This window comes from Oculina patagonica, chromosome 7 (assembly GCF_052425735.1).
Source record: "Oculina patagonica isolate OP01 chromosome 7, crgOcupat, whole genome shotgun sequence".
NCBI lineage: Eukaryota > Metazoa > Cnidaria > Anthozoa > Scleractinia > Oculinidae > Oculina > Oculina patagonica.
Genome location: NC_135764.1, coordinates 6,145,807 through 6,164,919, shown reverse-complemented (window position 1 = coordinate 6,164,919; position 19,113 = coordinate 6,145,807). Strand labels below are relative to the sequence as shown.

The window sequence follows — 19,113 nt, the reverse complement described above, 5'->3', positions numbered from 1 at the left end:
TCAAGAAAAAATTACTGACCCAAACATCACTGACAACATCATAAAATATGAATCCGAACGACTCTGTTTTTAACGAATTCTTTAAAACGGAAAACGCGTTTATTATCAGAAGAAACTGCAACAAGCTGCGAAGGCCTTATGTCCATCGATGAATGCGAGTGTGCGCTGATCATGTGCTGATGAAAGGCAATAAAACACCAGGCACAGATGTTCTTAACGCGGAATTCTACAGTACCGCTACCTTTGTAACGCTGTCGGCAAATTCATGGTGGAAAGTTTTAATTACGTTTTTCCCCCCACTCCCCCTTAAAACACGGGTCATTTACTATCTCTCAACGGCAAGGAATTATTTCTTTAATCGCAAAAAGAATAAGGATGCGGAGTATTTAAAGAATTGGGGAGCAGTATCGCTACTTAATGTTGACCTACAAATTCGCGACCAAAACTATTGTTCGCTTGAAAAGGATCCTGCCAAACACAATCCATCCTTGTCAGTCTGGCTATGTAAAAGGAAGATTCATCGGTGAAAGTATTAGATTAATAGCAGACACAATGGACTTCACCAAAATAAACGATATACCAGCTATAGCTGTTTTCTTGGATTTTATAAAAGCTTTCGACTCAATTGAATGGGACTTGAATCTTTCAACTTTGGTCCAAATCTTCGGCAATGGATCAGCGTATTCTATAAAGACCTCTCCAGTCATTCGTTATTAACAATGATTTAGCCTCTCAACACTTCTATTTAGAACACGGTGACCGTCAAGGTTGCCCTCTTTCAGGCATACTCTTTGCTATTGCTATGGAGCTTCAAACCCCAAAGACATCAAAGTCATTACTATACAAGGAGCTGAAGAAGTCAAGCTCTCACAATATGCGGACGACACTACCGCCCTTCTCGCCGATGTTCAGTCGGTTTCTAATTTATTTGACTTACTTTCGCTGTTTGAAAAATGCACTGGTTTAAGGAGCTGAAGAAGTCAAGCTCTCACAATATGTTGACGACACTACCGCCCTTCTCGCCGATGTTCAGTCGGTTTCTAATTTATTTGACTTACTTTCGCTGTTTAAAAAATGCACTGGTTTAAACATAAACCAAACAAAATCAGAAATGCTATGCGTCATAGAAAAGATGCAATTTTTAACCTCCAAATAAGCCACGAGTTGACTGGAAAGAACAACTCAATCTGGGTTTGACCAGCCTCGTCCCCAGGCCATACCGCGCTATGCGAATGAGCGGAGGAGGACTGGAACCGAGCGCGAACTTTCCCGACAAGCTTGGCGGGTGACGTCACATTCAAATTCGCCGGGGACGACTGAGGACGAGGCTGGGTTTGACCCTGACTTTATATTCGCGTAACAGCAAAGTCACGCAAACGTAACAGCAGTCACGCAAACGTAAAAAAATAGGTCCGCGTTGCGTACATTTGCGGCTTAATTACAGTTGAATTTCGATAAATCGAACCCTCCATAACTCGAACCTCCCTCTAACTCGAACCTTTTTTTAATTCTCCTTTAGGTCACTTTCATACTAATTTTGCCCTCGATAACTGGAAATTTTTTCGATTTTCGATTTCCCTTGAAGGTTCGAGTTATCGGGATTCAACTGTAGGTAGATAAGCTTTATTTAACACGGACAATTCTTCAGCTATAAAAAAAATCGTTTACGCCAAACTCGTTTTATTCCACTCCAAAACCTATCCTACTAAAAACTTGTCGATTACAATCACACGTCCCTAATATACACTTAATTTTTTTATCTATACTAAACCGGTAAATCAAGTTATGAATCACTTGTCATGTACGTCCTGTACACACAAAACATAAGGCGTGACCATTTCGATAAAGTAACAGATACGCGTGATATAGTTTCGTGTATGTTTGTGACACTCACCCGTTCGTTCAATTTCAAGTTTGTCTGTTCTTTTACTAAACATTTGTTTCCATCTTAGCTATATGTTCATTAAAAACGCTAATGAGATTTGAGCGTAATGCACCAGTCAAAGTAAACCCAGACCACCCCCACCCCGGGATATAGGTGGGGATTGGTTCTGAATAGCGTACAAAAACTGACAAATGCCCCACCATATCATATGGAGAAACAATTTGTGGAAAATAGCAGATGCGCCACCCTCTGGGGCAACTTAAGATGTTGCTTTATATAAATTTTCCTTTGCAAAATTTCACAAAGAAGCAGAATTCACAATTTAATGTGCCAGTTTGCTTTGAGCTTGAGGGCACTATTCACAAAATAATTGTTACAGTTATGATAGCCTAGGGCAGGCACAGTTCATTTCACATATAATGTATAAAGCTGTTTTCTTCTGCTATACCAATACCTAATGTTTGCATTGTTGGCAGAACCAAGAACCATCGGGAACACTTTTTTTTAATTTTTTCTATTTTACAAAATACTAGTGAGCAGCACAAGCAACGAAAAAATCTTGTTGACTGAAGTTTTATTCTCCTACCAGTTTTGTCTGATAACTAAAGACTTCGTCAGGGAGTTTGAACAAGATTACATTGGGAACTTATTTTATACCTATCTAATGTATGACAAAACACGTTCCCATAAGGGTATGAACAACAAAACACCCACAAGAAATACGTGCAGGATATGACTAAGATCCTGCGTAAAATAGTAATGTTTAATTTTGGGGCTCACGAATTTAAGTTAAATCTGGTAACTTCTCCCAACGTAATCCCCTCCTTGCACTAATAAATGCAAAATTTCAATAAGCATCTCTGCCCCTTTCATATGGGAGTACTTCCCCCCCCCCCCCGCATATTTCGCTTCTTTGTCAGTTAATGTAAATTTTGAGAAATTAGAAATTCACCCGGGGAAATTCATTCCTGCTTCCCACCCCCTAAAGTAAACAAAAGTATACCGCTTCACTTATAAATTAAAATTAGCAATTCCTTTTTGTCTCCAAGACGCTTTCCATCCTTGACAGTGGTCAGATCTTTAATCAGTGCAAGCGTTTCTTCCACAAGTTGTTTGTCTGCCGTCTCACGAAAATTCACAGTGTAAGTCAAGAAGTCGAGCAGCAGATTTCCTTTGGATGATCTCTCATCAAACACCTCGGTAACATCAATGGAATATTCTTGGCTGTATATTTCATGTTTCCAGCCGTTGTCGTTAGCGATCTTGATAATCTTGTCAGCTGTTTCGTAGTTCTCGCTATTCTTGTTTTTCCATGCCACTGTTGATTGTTTTGTCTCCAAGTAACCCACATAAGGTCATGGCCCGCGATCAAACAAGCAACACTTCCCTTGTCGCTAAGTTCTTTCTCAAAACAGTGAATCAAAGCCTCTTCGATGTCAACGTGGTAGAAGCTGTGTATGAAATGAACCATGTCAAACTTTATCATTTCATTCTGGCGTTCTTGATACTCTTGAAATGTCTGCTGGCAAATTTCGAAGTCTGTCAGTTGATCGTTTAGCGGACTGGGTAGGTTTTCAATGGCAGCTTTGTACAGACCACACGAATATTCGTTAGGCTCGATGGCTCGGTTAAACAACTTCATATGCCGGCCTTGTTCGCCTTTCAGAGATTCTTCTTTGATTATTTTAATGATTTCCGTATCCATCTCTCCATTTCCACTTCCAACACTTAAGATGTTAAAACGCGATCGTTGTTGGCACGAAGGAAGACTCAACCTTCGAATCAGCGGCGGTATATGATCTCGTAATATCTCAAAATTCTTCTTTCTTTCTCCACATTTTGCCATGAACAAACCCAAACTTTTTTCATAATGTTCTCCAGAGGTCAAGGGAAACGTAGTCATATTTTCGACAGTATTTTCTCTCTAGTGTATAAGAACCTATATTCAAGAGAAATCGAGATAGGTAGCTGATTTTAAGAACGACTCAAGCCAACGCCTTATCTACGCCTTATCTATGCAATTGTTTATTGAAAGCCAAAACTCATCAGCGATACAGCAAGCGAATAAACTAGAAAATAAACGTAATAAACGGGAACGACTAATGGATTACACCTAGTAGAAAAATACAAAACAAACCAAATGTTTTACATGCAATAAAATATTGACAATGTTAAAAGAAAGGAAAATAAACTTGAAAAATCCTAGTTAACAACATGAGTAAAAAACAACAAAGTAATTCACGGACTACAAAACAAGATTATCTATAGTTGAGTATAAGCAACTACAAAATAATAAAGTGACAAATAAGTGTGCAAAAAACAAAACAAAAACTAAACCAAGGAACTTGAAAATACAAGTTGAAAACTGTATTACTTTGGAAAACGTGACGTGACGGAAAAAAGTATCTTCTGAAACGATGAAGAATTCTACAGTAAAATGGAACTCAACGGCTATAACATGACAAAAACGAGGAATTTACATTCACGGATGCAAGGTTAGAGCAAATACTAAGTTAATGAGTTAAACAGGAAAAGGTTAATTTGCAAACAAATGACTCTGACCTAAAAACAAACATGACTGGAGTAGTCGAAAACGAACGAAGCGAATCCGTGTATAAAACAAGAAAAGGAAAACATAGATTTCCAACTTACAGTTGTAAACTACAATGAAAATGATTTACTTGACAATAAAAGAATCTTGAATTTAGCACAAATCGAGTGTTAAATGCGTAAACAGAGTCGAACAAAAATAGAACTTCGGAGACGAACACTCGGCTCCAATTACAAAACAATAATGAAAACTATTTATAAACAGACAAGAAATTTGTAGTAAATAATAAAGATGGTAGATTTTAAGCTCGGTGATAAATAGTAAAGCTTAAAATCTACCATCTTTATTATTTACTACAAATTTGATGATTTCGACATTGCTGATCCTAGCAGTATGCAGAACGCGTGTCATATATCAACCTACAGTAAAATGGCCTAGCTCACAGCGAGTCTCACGTAGCTCAGTTGGTTAGAGCGCCCAACCGGTATCTGGGAGGCCATGGGTTCGATTCCCGTCGGGGACTCAGATTTTTTCTTTGTCCCACGCTCGTGTCATGTAGAATAATTTCTTTATTATTATTATTATTACTAGACAAGAAATCGTTCCCGATGAATGAAAAATAAATGCGTTTGCAAAAGCACAAATAGATTCGCTTGAGTTACGAAACAAAATAAAACTCTAAGTTTGAACTAAAATAACACAACGAAGACTAAAACTACAATACAAAGCGAATAGAATTATGCAGAAATAAGCGAGGTCAAGAACTTGAATAAACAATCTAATCGGCGCGTGTCGTGTGTCGCGGGTAAAATGTCGCGGGTCAACAAAATTGTCGCGGGTCCAAAAAAAACTTATTATTTTTGTTTATAGTTTTTCTAAGGTTCAATACCTCATTAAATTAAGATAATAGAATAACGATAACAACTGCTTGAATTTAAGTAGATAGACGAAAAATTGAACTTTACTTTTGCTTTCAAGTTTTTAAACAGCATATACTACACCAACGTTCAAGATAATAAAATAATACTTCGATAGCAATAACTTGTTGACATTGTGTATGTATCGTAATTTTGTTTACCATCGCCACTTTTATAACTTTTTTGACGAAAGACTTTCACAAATTTCTGTCAAACTTTAACAAAGTTACGCAGCGAAAAGCGGAAGTGGTTTGTGGTTTCTGCGTTTGACTGCTGCCTTCAACATACGTCACTCCTCCACTTTGCGACAGATTTTATTGATACGTTTCCGTGTCGAAAAGTTCGATTATTAGAGCGCTGTTCGATCGTGTTTACAGCTCTATACTTCGTGGAACAAGCTCTATATTTCGTGGTAACGTTCAGACTTTTTTTTACTTTGATCACCCGACTCAAGAATCTCCCAGTGGAATTTTTTCGAAAGGGCGAAGCCGGCGACAATCTTTCTTCAACCAAGCGGAATTGGCACTGTCTGGAATCCTTTCCATGACCTTGCTGTATACAACACCTGTCTGCTACTTCTACTTGGTCTGTTTTGACGATAACTGGAGGTGATAGCTTTCAAAAGTAAGCGGTCTTCGCGTTTTAAATTAAAAGCTTTTTTAGAAAATAAATATTTCTTTGTAGAAAGTGCGCCGTAATAATTTTCATTCACGAGTTGCAAGCCTTTGGAAACGAACCGAACTAACGAGCGCAGCAAAATGGGTGAGTTCTCCAAAGTTTTGCAACAGTTAATAATAATCCGTACAAAGCTCTTTCTTCTCGTATTTGTTTATTACAAATATAACAAAAATTCAACCATTGTAACCTCGTTTACGCGATTTTTTTAGTTTATTAAGCTTATCTTTGACACGGCTGTACGCAGCGCGTCGAAAAAACAAAGCTGCAGAGGTTCACATCGCTTCGCTTAAAATTACTCAGACACGTATACATACATGCTACCGACAACCTCTTCTCTTGACAAAAAAGTATGGTCGGGAATAAATACCCTGTGTTACTTTTTAAAGGCATAAGTATTGGTAAAGCACCGAGGAAAAATGGCTTCAATCGAATCAACTAAATTCGCAGGTGAATTCGAGAAAACAGTTGTTATGATATCGGTTCCCACTAGCGACGTACATGTCACTTTTTGCAAGCCTAAGTATTTATTCCATTCCAGGAAGCGAATACATTTTAAAATTTATTACATGTTATACATGATTAGCTAACTTTTGAGATATTGTTGTTGGTGCTATAGAACGTTAATTTATCATTTTTAACGTTCAACTTTTTTTTTGGAAAAACAGAAAAGAAAATAACGTTAGAGTAGTATACTGTTCGAAAATTGCCCATGGAAAACTACAAAACTAAAGAAAAGTTTAATTTACATTGAAGTACTTGTTATTGTTATTCGATTTTCTTTGTTAAGGTAGTGAACGTTTAAGAAATAAGTTTTTCGGACCCGCGACATTTTACCCGCGACACTTGACACGCGCCGATTAGATTATCTCAAACTAATCAAGCCTACCTTGCTAGAAGCAAACTTTCTCTTTCTGCTCTGCACTGCTTTTCGACTTGTCCAGTAAAGCCTCGAGAACTAAACTGACTACGAGCTAGAAATGTGCTCCTATTTATACCAGAGTAGTGTTAGAGAAACGGCAGTTTCCGCCACGTACTAAAACGAGTTTAGGATAGCCTTGCGAAACCATTAAAAACCACTTCCTTGCGAGTAAACGCAGCGGCAAGGATATTCTGCGCTAATTACGATAATTTAAGGTGATAAGCGTAGATTAACTGATAAAAACGACCTACTGAGAGGTAACCACAAAAACCTACCCGCTACTAGCGCAATTTAGCAATGAAACGTGGTTACTGCTCACACGTCAGAACCATTCCGGAGCGATGCAAAGGCTCTCGAAATTGAACAGGAAAAATCCTGAACACAAAATTATAAGGCGAAACAGAAAAATCTTAGAGCGTCTAGAATTATCGAAAAATAATTAAATATGTGTCTAGTGACCCTGTCACAATAAGAAGCTACATTCAATTGAAATCGAGATAGGCAGATTTTTTAAGAACGACTCAAGCCAACGCCTTATCTACGCCACGGTTGGTTTCGAAAGGTAATGACCATCAATACAGAGTGTTAATAGAAAAAATGTAAATTTTAGATGTTTCATTTCGTTTCATCCCTTTGTCAAAGAAGTAATCCTACCGTGTCAAAAAGACAAAAGGTCGACGCGACTTAATTCGTTTTTCCGACAACTTGTATTCCTCATTTTAATACTGCTTCTTCTTCAATCTAAGTGCAAAATATGACGTCGCGTTTGCCTTATCCTCTGGAGCGCATTATGTTAAAAGTTGAAATGTTCTAAGCGAAACCTGGAGATACTCTTTGTTGTCTGACACCAAATATGTAGAGTTTGCCAAAAAGCATCATGAACTTGAAGACAAAGGGCTGTTCTGGGAAATGATTAAAATGGAAATTAGAGCTTTCACAATACAATTCTTTTAGAAAAAAGCAAACTGTTAGAGTGACGAAAAATCTGCTCTTTTGTCAGAAATGACTAAATTACAATGCAAGTTCCAGACGGAGTACACTGAGCGATTCTTTTAAAAGTGAATCAGAAAGTATAAAATCCAAGCTTACCAAAATAGCAAGCGTTAAAACACGAGAGACGAAGCAGAGCGCGCTGGTATGAACACGGCAAGAGAAATAGTAAGTACTTTTACAATTTAGAAAAAACAAATCACAGAAAAAAACACTTAACGTCCTTAATTATTAGTGGTCAAGAAAAAAATTACTGACCCAAACATCACTGACAACATCACAAAATGTGAATCCGAACGACTCTGTTTTTAAGGAATTTACTGAACGGAAAATGTCCATCGATAAATGCGAGTGTGCGCTGATCAGGCAATAAAACACCTGGCACAGATGGTCTTACCGCGGAATTCTATCGCTATCTTTGGAACGCTGTCGGCAAATTCATGGTGGAAAGGAATTATTAATTTAATTCCCCCAAAAAGCAGTACTGTTGACATTGGTTGGGTGATGAAAAACGAAAACTTTACGAGTGCCTCAGTGCCATGTTCTAAACTTTTCTGCACCTCCTTGGATGCAAACTTTTAAGGGTGCCAACAGCAGAAAACTAGAGTGCTGAGAGATCGGTCCTTCCATAGGGAGTGGGGCGGTAAATCACTTGGAGTGGCTTCTAAAAATTACCCAGCCCTCCCTCATTACAAAAAAGTTTGGATGCAGGGCACCACGCAAACGATGAATAAAACTGCTTGGCTTGTCTGCTGCCCAGGATCTCTTGTTTACGAAATACTTGTACCAGACGTCACTCTAAGTGTTAATAAAACCAGATTGATTTCAAGGCTGGTACAACCACAGAAAAAGCAAGTTTTTTTGGCCAATATTTCAACTAGCAGAGCTAGTCTTCTTCAGGGTCAGTGTACTATAATCTAAGGAAAATAACGGCTCTACAATTTGAATTTGGATAAAACAGTGTGGATTAATGTTTAACTAATGTCAAATCCCCCCAGTAATTCACCCCCCCCTTTTTAATATATACCGGGTATATTTTAAATTTTTTGTTTTTACATATAATTAATTTGCTGTAATCCCCCTGCCCCCCACCCGCCCACTTAGCTTCCCAAAATAATATAACTTCTCCCAATCAATCTTGCCAACCCCCTCCATGCACTAATAAATGAAAGCCCCCAAATGCAAATTTTCAATAAGCATCCTGCTCCTTTCATATGGGAGTACTCCCCCCCCCCCCCCCCCGCATTGAAAATAAATCCACCATCGGATATTTCGCTTCTTTGTCAGTTAATGTAAATTTTGAGAAATTAGAAATTCATTCCTGCTTCCTACCCCTTAAAGCAAACAAAAGTATACCGCTTCACTTGTCAATTAATATTAGAGTGTCTTTTATATCTCCAAGACGTTTTCCATCCTTGACAGGGTGAATATTTCATGCTTCCAGCCGTTTTCATTAGCAATCTTGATAATGTTTTCTTCTGATTCGTAGCTCTCGCTATTCTTGTCTTTTCCATGCCACCGTTGATTGTTTTGTTTTAACATAACGCGATGCATGAGGTCTTGGCTGGAGGCCAAACAAACAACAGTTCCCTTGTCGCTGAGTTCTTTCTCAACACAATGAGTCAAAGCCTGCTCGATGTCGACATAGTAGATGCTGTGTATGAATTGGACCATATCAAACTTCATTGATTCCTTCTGGTTTTTCTTGTACTCTTCAAAAGTCTGTTGGCGAAGGTCGAACTCTGCCATTTGATTGCTCAGGGGACTTGGTAGATTTGCAATGGCTGCTTTGTAGAGACCGCACATAAATTCATTAGGCTCGATACCTCGGTTGAAAATCTTTGTGGAACGACCTTGTTCAGTTTTCTGCAATTCTTCCTTGATCATCTTTATGATATCAATATCTGTTTCCCCATTTCCACTTCCAACACTCAAGATATTTATACATGGCCGGGTTAGACTTAGCTGTAGACTTAACCTCTGAATCGAATGCGGTAGGTTTTCTTGCAATATCTCGAAATTCTTTATTGTTGCGCCAGATTTCATTCTGTATAGATGTAAACTTTTAACATAGTGTGCTTTAGAGGCTAAGGCAAACGACGTCATGTTTCCAGCTTGGGTTGATCTGGGTTGCTTGAGCAAGCCACGAGTTGAAGAACAACTCAATCGATATCCGGGTTTGACCACTTTCAGTTGACTTCGCAACTCACGCAAACGTAAAATAAAAATAGGTCCGCTATGCGTACATTGGTGGATTTCTATTGACGGGTAATTTTTTTACTTGCGTGAAAAAATAGGGAGACAATGTATGAACGACTTTAGATAGATAGATAAGCTTTATTTTAACACGGACAACTCTTCAGCTATAAGAAAAATTGTTTACTCCAAACTCGCTTTATCCCACTCCAAAATCGACCAAAACCTATCCTACTAAAAACTGTCGATTACAATCACACATAATATATCTACGCTTAACCCAACCTCGTTCCCAGGTCTTTTCCCTTGGTAATTTGGAACGGGCAGGAAAAGACCCTGGCATCGGCCGGTCAAGTGAGCTTCAGACACCCGAAAATCTTGGCCTTGGGTGTCATAAACTTTAGATTGCGTTAATCGAGCGGAGGCAACGCATTAATTATCTGCTTTCGGTTTGCCCAGTCGGCTTGGAATGGCTCTAAACCGCCGCAAATGTCCACTGTTTCGCTTAAAGCCCCTTCAAGATAATTTTTTTTATATAATGGCATAGAACAACACGAAAAACAGTCAACGGATTCAACTTGCGCGTGTGAGAATTCGAATCTGCATTGAAATCATGGGGTGTCACAACGTAACCTAGCGAACAAGTGAGGATCGAGCTCAAGAGACAAAAGGCTCGATCAAATTAATACAAGAAGCATAACCTTTAATAGACAGAATGTCTCTCTATAAAGTAAACATTTAGCTTTTTCGAAGTAAAGCTCTGAAGAAGCCGGACAAAGATAAATGTCATCCGTGGTATGATACAAGACATACAATCGTGTTCGTTAACGTATCGATATCGATATAAATCGATATCGAAAATTGTGTGATTTTTCAATTTCTGCAATTTCTCGTGCTTTTAAAGGCAACAATCCCGTAAATATCGAAGCTCTCACTTTATAAGCCGTAATCAGTAGACTTAAATAGTAAAATTGACCAACGCTTACATGATTTGCAAGTAGTTTACTACTTCTATTATTACTTTGTCCACTTCTCAATAACTTCTCTGGGCTAGCTAGTTCCGCTGCAGTTCGCTACTAGAGCCAAATGCATTATCACTAAAAAGAGCATCGCAAACGTCGCGGAATATTCGTTCTCAAACTTAATTGGTCCCGAATATCCCTTTTGTGATTATTCTCGAATTCAATTGGCTCCGAATATCCTCTTTGTGCTCGTGCTTGATTTCAATTGGTTTCCGAACATCTCCTTGTACTCGAGTCATTGCGAAATGGTCACGATGATATATCGAGTGCTTACACTTTTCCTGAATGCGTTCTTATCCTCATGTAAATGGTCACGGAACGGGAAACCCAGTGAAACTCTATGCGTATTACTTGATATCTTAGCTTACATGAAGTATTTATCTGAGTTTTTACCCTTTTGCATAGTGTCTAGTTGGGGGAGCGTTGCGTGACGTCCCAAAAAGCGGCTGCGAAGGAGATGCTTCGCACTAGACACAAAAATGAAAATCTATAAAAGCTTTAGGAACGAAAGTAAACTGCATCACTTATAAATAAAAATAAGCAATTCCTTTTTGTCTCCAAGGCGCTTTCCATCCTTGACAGTGGTCAGATCTTTAATCAGTGCAAGCGTTTCTTCCACCAGATGTTTGTCTGCCGTCTCGCGAAAATTCGTTGTTTGTGTCAAGAAGTCGAGCAGCAGATTTCCATCGGTTGATTTCTCATCAAACACCTCGGTAACATCAATAGAATATTCTTGGGTGTATATTTCATGTTTCCAGCCGTTGTCGTTAGCGATCTTGATAATTTCCTCAGCTGTTTCGTTGCTTTTGCTTTCCGTGCCCTTTCCGTGAAACAATCTGCTTTGAGTTAACGTATAAACCCAATGTACGAGGTCATGTCCTTCGACGATACAGGCAAAAAATCCCTGGTCGCTGAGTTCTTTCTCAAAACAATATCTCAAAGTCTGCTCGATGTCGAAAAAGTAGATACTATGCATGAAATGTACCATGTCAAACTTCACTGACCCTGTCTGTTCCTCCTGCCTCAGTTTTTTGTAGTCTTCAAAGGTCTGCTGGCAAATGTCGAACTCTGCCATTTGTTTGTTTAGGGGACTTTGTAGGTTTTCAATGGCAGCTTTGTAGAGGCGGCACGAATATTCATTAGGCTCGATAGCTCGATTGAAAATCCTCGTGGAGCGCCCTTGTTCACTTTTCTGTAATTCTTCCTTGATTAATTTCACGATATCCATGTCTTTTTCCCCCATTCCACTTCCAACGCTCAAGATTTTCACACAGGGCTGGGAAAGACTTTTAAACCTCTGAATCAACGGCGATAAGTGATCTTGCAATATCTTAAAATTGTTCATTCTTTCGCCAGATTTCGTTATGAACAAATTCAAACTTTTTGCATAGTGCGCTCCGGAGGTTACGGCAAGCGACGACATATTTTCTTCCTCGAGAAAACAGAACGAGTTGGTTGCGCTGTCGCAGTGATCTTGGCATCCCCCAATTTTAGGCACCCCCGTACCAAGATCCCTAGTGATCTTGGCATCCCCTCAGGGGATGCCAAGATCACTAACAGCGTCGAATACAGCAGACTGGGGCAAGTGAAGCAAACCAAAATTCCACTCAAAGACCATTTTGCTTTATCACAAAGCTTTGTTCGTAAATTTAATCGTTCTTAGCAAACAATATTAGCGTCTTTGCAGATATTGGCAAAGGAAAACAAACCGTTTGTCGGTTTGATTCAAGTCCGCGCAATTATTCTTAAAGCCGAATCACGCGCCGGAATCCCTTATACTAACACGCACATGGTGCTTATCGATAAACTTTTCAAGGCAGGTTAATATTTCAAACATAAACGATTGTAAGAGATTCCAATTTGCTCGGTGGATGAAAATTTCACATGCGAAAATGCTTGATCAAGAAACCGACAAAGGACTGTCACGCAATAGAAACTCAATATGAATGCAATCACCAGGCTGTGAAAATTGACCTCTCGAGTCTGTCAAAGATTTTAATAACCTTAGACCAAAGATTTTTTTTTATTAAATGCTCATTTATTCCATGTGAACTAATCCATTTTATTTGTATCGTTATCACAGGCGGCCCAGGCGTGATATGTGATCAATGTGATAATAATTTGCAGGCGCGTAGCTGAAGTTTTTGGAAGGGTGTTCGTATTGACAAAAATATTTATTAAGGGGGGTTATTTAATACGAGCGCCGAAAGCGCGAGCTTCTAGGGGGATCTGGGGGCATGTCCCCCCAGAATATTTTGAAATCTAAAGGCCCGGAAATGCTATTTTCAGCATTGTGCACGTCAATATTTCGAACTCGGTGAACTGTAAAATAACAGGTATTTTTAGACTTAACAACAATATTTCCGGCGTTTTGTTAACTTAATACATACATACATACCAGCTTAGTACACTAAACGTTTTAAAAAAACTTGACGTGTGGTGCAAAGGCATATCAGGGTAAAAGGTTAAGCCCCCACCCCCCGACTCCACCGGCAATCTACTAAAAGCGGCGTCAAAGCGTCAATATGTACTAAATACACGTATCATCTGGGTCCCCCCGAAATTGTAATCCCCGCATTTCGCTTATTGATACTCCATTAATTTTATCAAATCCCGAACCCCTGCTAAGGAAATATTTTTTCAACGATGGGATTATTTTGACTACATATACTAGGTCACTAGGATCCATTCTCCAAACAATGCAGGGGTAATTTAAAAGCTGCAACACTCAAAGTTTGTTTTCCATTCCCCCATTATTTGCTAACAGTTTGTGCTTTCGGTCCTCCATTATTGACCTCCAAAGGGGGTTCGTTCGAACCCCTCGAACCCCCCCTCCTACGCGCCTGATTTGGCCGATTGCGTAAGTCTGGTTCAGCCGTTGAAGACAATGTATGAGAAATATAAAAATCTTCGAAAATTGCTCTAAACATTACATTTGTAAATGAACTGAAATAAAAATGGCTACCTCGATGATTCATGATTCATTTGTAAATTGTAATCATTATTCATGATTCATTTTCATTCTTTTCACCCAGCTTTTAAAATAATGTGTTAGCAGTTTCTGTTGTTTCTCACTTACAGGCTGGTTGCACATTCCGGTTCCCTGCTAACAGAACCTCCTTTCGTCATCAAATTATTTCTAAATATTCACTGTGGGTAACATACTTGATCATTTTAAAGATAGTATTAAAGGGATGAAGATGTCAAGCCAAAGGTACAGTCGCGTTTCCATTGCTTTCCTATAGGGTGGTCTGGGGGCATGCTCCCCCAGGAAATTTTGAAAATAAGATGCTCAGAAATGCGATTTCAGGCCATTTCTGGAACATATTTGTTAAGAATTTAGTAAAATGACCCATCAGTTTAATTTTTGTTACATTCTATATTCACAAGCATTCAATATCGATGGAAGAATTCATTTGTTATTCATGATTCTTTTGGCCATCTCCGTTATTCATGATTCCCAAGTTTTAAACACAAAGATTCATGATTCCTATCAATTTTACAGCTATGATTCATGATTCATGATTCCAGATGCACGTTGTGATTTTGTCAGTGCTACATGCCACTGCGACATGTCCATTTATCTGACAGCACCTTAAAACTAATGAATCTAGAGACGAGACAACTGAATTTACAGAGACAGCGGAACGTTTTTGGGGGCCCATCGTACTCCAAGCCAAGCGCTTCCCCCTTCCCCAGGGGTCGCACGCCCTACTCAAATTTCCCCCAAATGTCTGCTGCCCCCCCTCCCCCCCCCCCAAAAAAAAAAATGCGGACTCTGGTAATTTCATACGTAAAACAGCTTGAAAATCGATGCTTAAAGTTCGACAATGATTCGAGAAACGAAAGTGAACTGCATCACTTATAATAAATAAAAATAAGCGATTCCTTTTTGTCTCCAAGACACTTTCCATCCGTGACAGTGGTCAGATCTTTAATCAGTGCAAGCGTTTCTTCCACCAGTTGTTTGTCTGCCGTCTCTCAAAAATTCAAAGTTTGTGTCAAGAAGTCGAGCAGCAGTTTTTTTTGGTCGATTTCTCACTAAACACCTCGGTGGTGGTCGCGGTTGACCATGAGAGGGAGTTAGCCCATTAGCCCGAGCCCCAAAATTGGGTCGTCGGTATCATCCGGAGGGAATAAGGCTCTTCGTGTTTTTAAGAAAGCCTCATTACTACAGAGTAGGAAAATGCCTGATAGCAAGCAATCGGTGGTAGTTTCTGCGAACTACAAAGGTTTTGGTGAGCTTATGTTAAACAGCATTAGCCGTCTTCTAAAACTATCAGAATTCATGAGTCCAGATGCTGCAAACGCGATCAACCTACAGTCTCTGTTGACTTTGGTGGTAGAGGATAAAACACCCAGCACCAAGATTGCTAGCTTACTGCCGAGAGTTTGGAAAGGAAATGAGAGAATCTATCAAGCGACTAACAAACTGGTCTGTTAAATACTTCACCCACCGGAGATCCTACTAGCCAGTTCCAGAGCTCGCAATGGATCTGTCTGCTATTGCGAAATTAACTCCAATCCCAGTAGTTCCCATGAAAACAAACAGGCACTTAATGTCACCCTTCTTATTGCCAAATACCACATTTTTGCGACGAGTTCATGTGTCGGCAACTTATGTTTTGAAAGCTTTCTTCTCCGCCTCCAAGACAAACTCGACATTTTAAAACAAAGTCATATCGCCCAAAAAAAGTTGCACTTGTTTTTGAAAAGATGGGGAAAACTGATTTGAATCAAATCTATAGATCGATCTATGAAATGAACTATATTTAAAGCCTAATTTATTTTTTTTTGCTTAGTTTACTGTAAGTTTAGTTATCTTTTGTATTTGCAAGTCTTTTTAGTTCTGTAATACCTATTTTTTCCTTTATAACGTCTGCGTTGCAACCGGTTTTTTTTTTCAGTCCACTGTAAGTTTTGTTCACTCTAGTACTGTAAATCTTGTAATTTTGTAATACCTACTATTTCTTCTTTTGTAACGTCCGCTTTGCTACCGTTTTTTTTAAGTTAACTGTTTAATTAAGTTTTGTTCTCTTTTTGAATTGTAACTTTTGTAAATGTAGTGTGAAGTCATGTAACCTTTGTGTGAGCAATAATAATAATAATAATAATAATAATAATAATAATAATAATAATAATAATAATAAAAAGTAGTGCCTATGAACAAGGTGAACATTGCAAAAACGAGGGAATGGGCGAGTGAACATGGACAGTGTGTTCGACAGCTTACTGTTAGGCAGTAAAGTTAAGTTAAGTTAAGTTAAGTGCAGTTTTACAGCTGGCACATTGCCCATGTCAGCATACGGGCTAAACCTACGACAAGATCGATCCTCTTGAAAGCAATGCGGATGAAGTAACTGAAGGAGAAGAAGAAGAAGTTATCGAAGAGTATGACTCTGACTCTGATTCCAGTTTATCTTTGTCTCACTTGTCTGAAAATGATGATAAGAAGAGTGATGCTCTGGTTCCTTCCGTCTTGACAACTCGAAATGAAAGACAAATTAGGGCAGTGGTTAGGCTGGATTTGTAAAAAAACAATATTCTTCAAGCTGATTTGATGTACTGTTCAAGAACATTGCAAGCTGGAAAAAGTGCGACAGCATTTGGGAACCACTATAAGACCCTATAAACGTCTGCAGGATTCAAAATCATGTCAACTAACTGACTAAACGATTTTTTTTTTGTTGCTTACTGACTAAGTTAACTTTTTTCCTTAAATTTCATTTGCTTTGGAAGAAGAAGCGAATATTGTATGGTGTGCGTAGTAGCGGGAGCGATGAAAGGCGGGCAGGCTATAACATTTGCGTCGAAAACGATGTGCACATTTACTGTAGATCAACTTTAATTAAAATTTCTTCCCGCATTTTCAGCATTTCGGTCACACAAATTGTAGAGATGGCTAGATACCTTCATTTATATTTTAACGGTAACAGAATATAGAAACTTGAAGATTGCATTGCGAGACATGTTTATGCGAGCTTCTCTGTCTAAAGAAAACAATTCTGCTTCCTTATAAATACTCCTTTGGATATGAAAGACAGCTTACATGTATGAGGATCAAGATTCCCGGCTATTTTGTGAAGGAAATGTTTTTTTTTTATCTGACTCGAAATACCCCACACGCCATGCACTTAGTATTTTTTAGCTGGCAAGGGCCACTTAGCATTGCTTCCATGCAACTTCCAGTATTTTCCTGAATCGGTGTATTATAAAAAAAATATTTAAAAAAATTGACCCCGGTCCCGGTCCCGACCCCGAGTCAGCGTTTTACCGACATCCTTCGTATTCAGCGCAGGTCAGAACGGGTCAAGTAAAACCATTCTCGTCCAAGAGGCCGCGATCCATCTGGTCAGCACCAGGGATCCCTGGTGCTGACCAGAAGGATCGCGGCCTCTGGGGACGAGAATGAAGTAAAACATGCGGTAAAAAAATTGGCGCGCGAATACCGTGTGCGAAAATTCGCGCGCGCATTTTCTCTGGAAAATATCACGTCAGCAGAAGATATCTCGCCTCTTACTTTCATTTTCAAGTTAGCTTTAAAAGCACAGTAACAATTTTAAAGCCACTTGGTGCAAAATGTGAATGAACGTAGACGAAATACCACTTTTTGCCGGGTTGAAACATTTAATAAGCGCCTATGAATGTGATTGCACTTTTTTATTAACTGATGAAAACGAGGCTTCTTAGCCAATCAGAGCGAGCGCTAGCCTGCGAACACAGACGTATTTCCGGCTGTCGTTTCTCTTTGCCGAAAGATTTTAAAAGTATTAAAGCGCACAGGTTTGAACAATCTCTTACTTGTTTCTATACAGACGACAACAACGACACGCAAGTGAAAATCACCTTGCGCGCACTTTAATTTGTCTGATCATACTTTCTCAATATGAACGATTTTATTGTCTAAGATGGATAACGAAATGAGCAAGTTAATTATTCGTTTTTCCTGTACTGAAAAACGGCCATGAATTTGATTTGTGTGTTTCGTGCTTTAACCGTCGACCAGATGAGCCATTAAGGCAAAATTAATATATACAATGCACAACTTCGGTAAATATATATTGTGTGTCACAGCGGTGAATTAAAATATGAATGCCCCCCCCAAGACCCCCTTCGGTCATGTGAGAACTGGGGGGCGTTGCGCTTTTAATTCTAACAAAACAGAGCTAGCACGAAAAAATATATACCAATCATGAGAACCTTTTTTGTATTCAGCGCAGATCAGAACATGCCAAAATAATTATGTTGTCTATGAGCTAAGTGCTGTGTCTGGCTGCATTAAGCCATTTGACAGTTAAAAGTTTAGGTCAGTCTTTGTCAGGTTCAAATGGTAATGTGAAGGTCAATGAACTGTCAGTTTATAAAATAAAAAATGCTGACACCTTTTTGTTACGTGTTAAGTAAGGTCAGTCCCTCTCTTTTTATTAGTCAAGAATTTAATTTTTTAGCTCCTTTGACAGTTTATAACAATTAGTGTAGTTTTAGAAAGACTGATTTAATTAAACTTCAGTGGTATTCAATACAAAAAACATAATATATTCATATACATTGTGCGCTTTCTAGAAGCTATGTTAAATATTGATTTAAGTTTAAAAGTGTTGACTTTAGATGAAAAAAAGCGGCTCTGTAGATTAATTATTCATCCAACTAGCCAACTTTATAAAATAATTATACTAGTAATTATTTCGCGCGGAAACGATTTCTTGGAATATGGCATCAAAAACAGCGTTCTCTGACTCACTTAGAGACATCTTCAAATTAATTTGAAAGTCACAGAATGAGAATTTGAAAGTTGTTTGAACAAATGCAACGACAACAGGCAACAGTCTTGATGTTCTACCTGAATGGCGGGCTTTTAAGACGAATAATTTTGCATTAGTTGCCGCAGCCTATTAGATTAGAACAAAAGTAACGGTCTATTACTGTACTAGCATATATAAGCGGCCCCACAAGTA

At 38.7% G+C, this 19,113-nt stretch overlaps 2 protein-coding genes and 1 pseudogene across 3 annotated transcripts; all 3 read right to left on the bottom strand.

Annotated features, from left to right (window-relative positions):
• Positions 1-2,843: 2,843 nt before the first annotated feature.
• On the bottom strand, positions 2,844-7,043 carry LOC144659449 (histamine N-methyltransferase-like; annotated as a pseudogene). The gene is made up of 2 exons (XR_013571893.1): positions 6,918-7,043; positions 2,844-3,998 (listed from the first exon to the last, which is right to left on the bottom strand). The product of XR_013571893.1 is annotated as a histamine N-methyltransferase-like (transcript).
• Positions 7,044-9,329: 2,286 nt separating this feature from the next.
• LOC144660873 (histamine N-methyltransferase A-like) lies at positions 9,330-10,070 on the bottom strand. Its single transcript, XM_078521602.1, has one exon. The coding sequence runs from the start codon at positions 10,044-10,046 to the stop codon at positions 9,330-9,332; it is 717 nt and encodes a 238-aa protein (XP_078377728.1). The 5' UTR covers positions 10,047-10,070.
• Positions 10,071-11,169: 1,099 nt separating this feature from the next.
• LOC144659444 (histamine N-methyltransferase-like) lies at positions 11,170-12,604 on the bottom strand. Its single transcript, XM_078519889.1, has one exon. The coding sequence runs from the start codon at positions 12,579-12,581 to the stop codon at positions 11,679-11,681; it is 903 nt and encodes a 300-aa protein (XP_078376015.1). The 5' UTR covers positions 12,582-12,604; the 3' UTR covers positions 11,170-11,678.
• Positions 12,605-19,113: the final 6,509 nt, after the last annotated feature.

Coding starts and splice junctions, on each gene's coding strand:
- LOC144659444 (XM_078519889.1), bottom strand. CDS start 12,581: ATGTCGTCGCTTGCCGTAACCTCCGGAGCGCACTATGCAAAAAGTTTG.
- LOC144660873 (XM_078521602.1), bottom strand. CDS start 10,046: ATGACGTCGTTTGCCTTAGCCTCTAAAGCACACTATGTTAAAAGTTTA.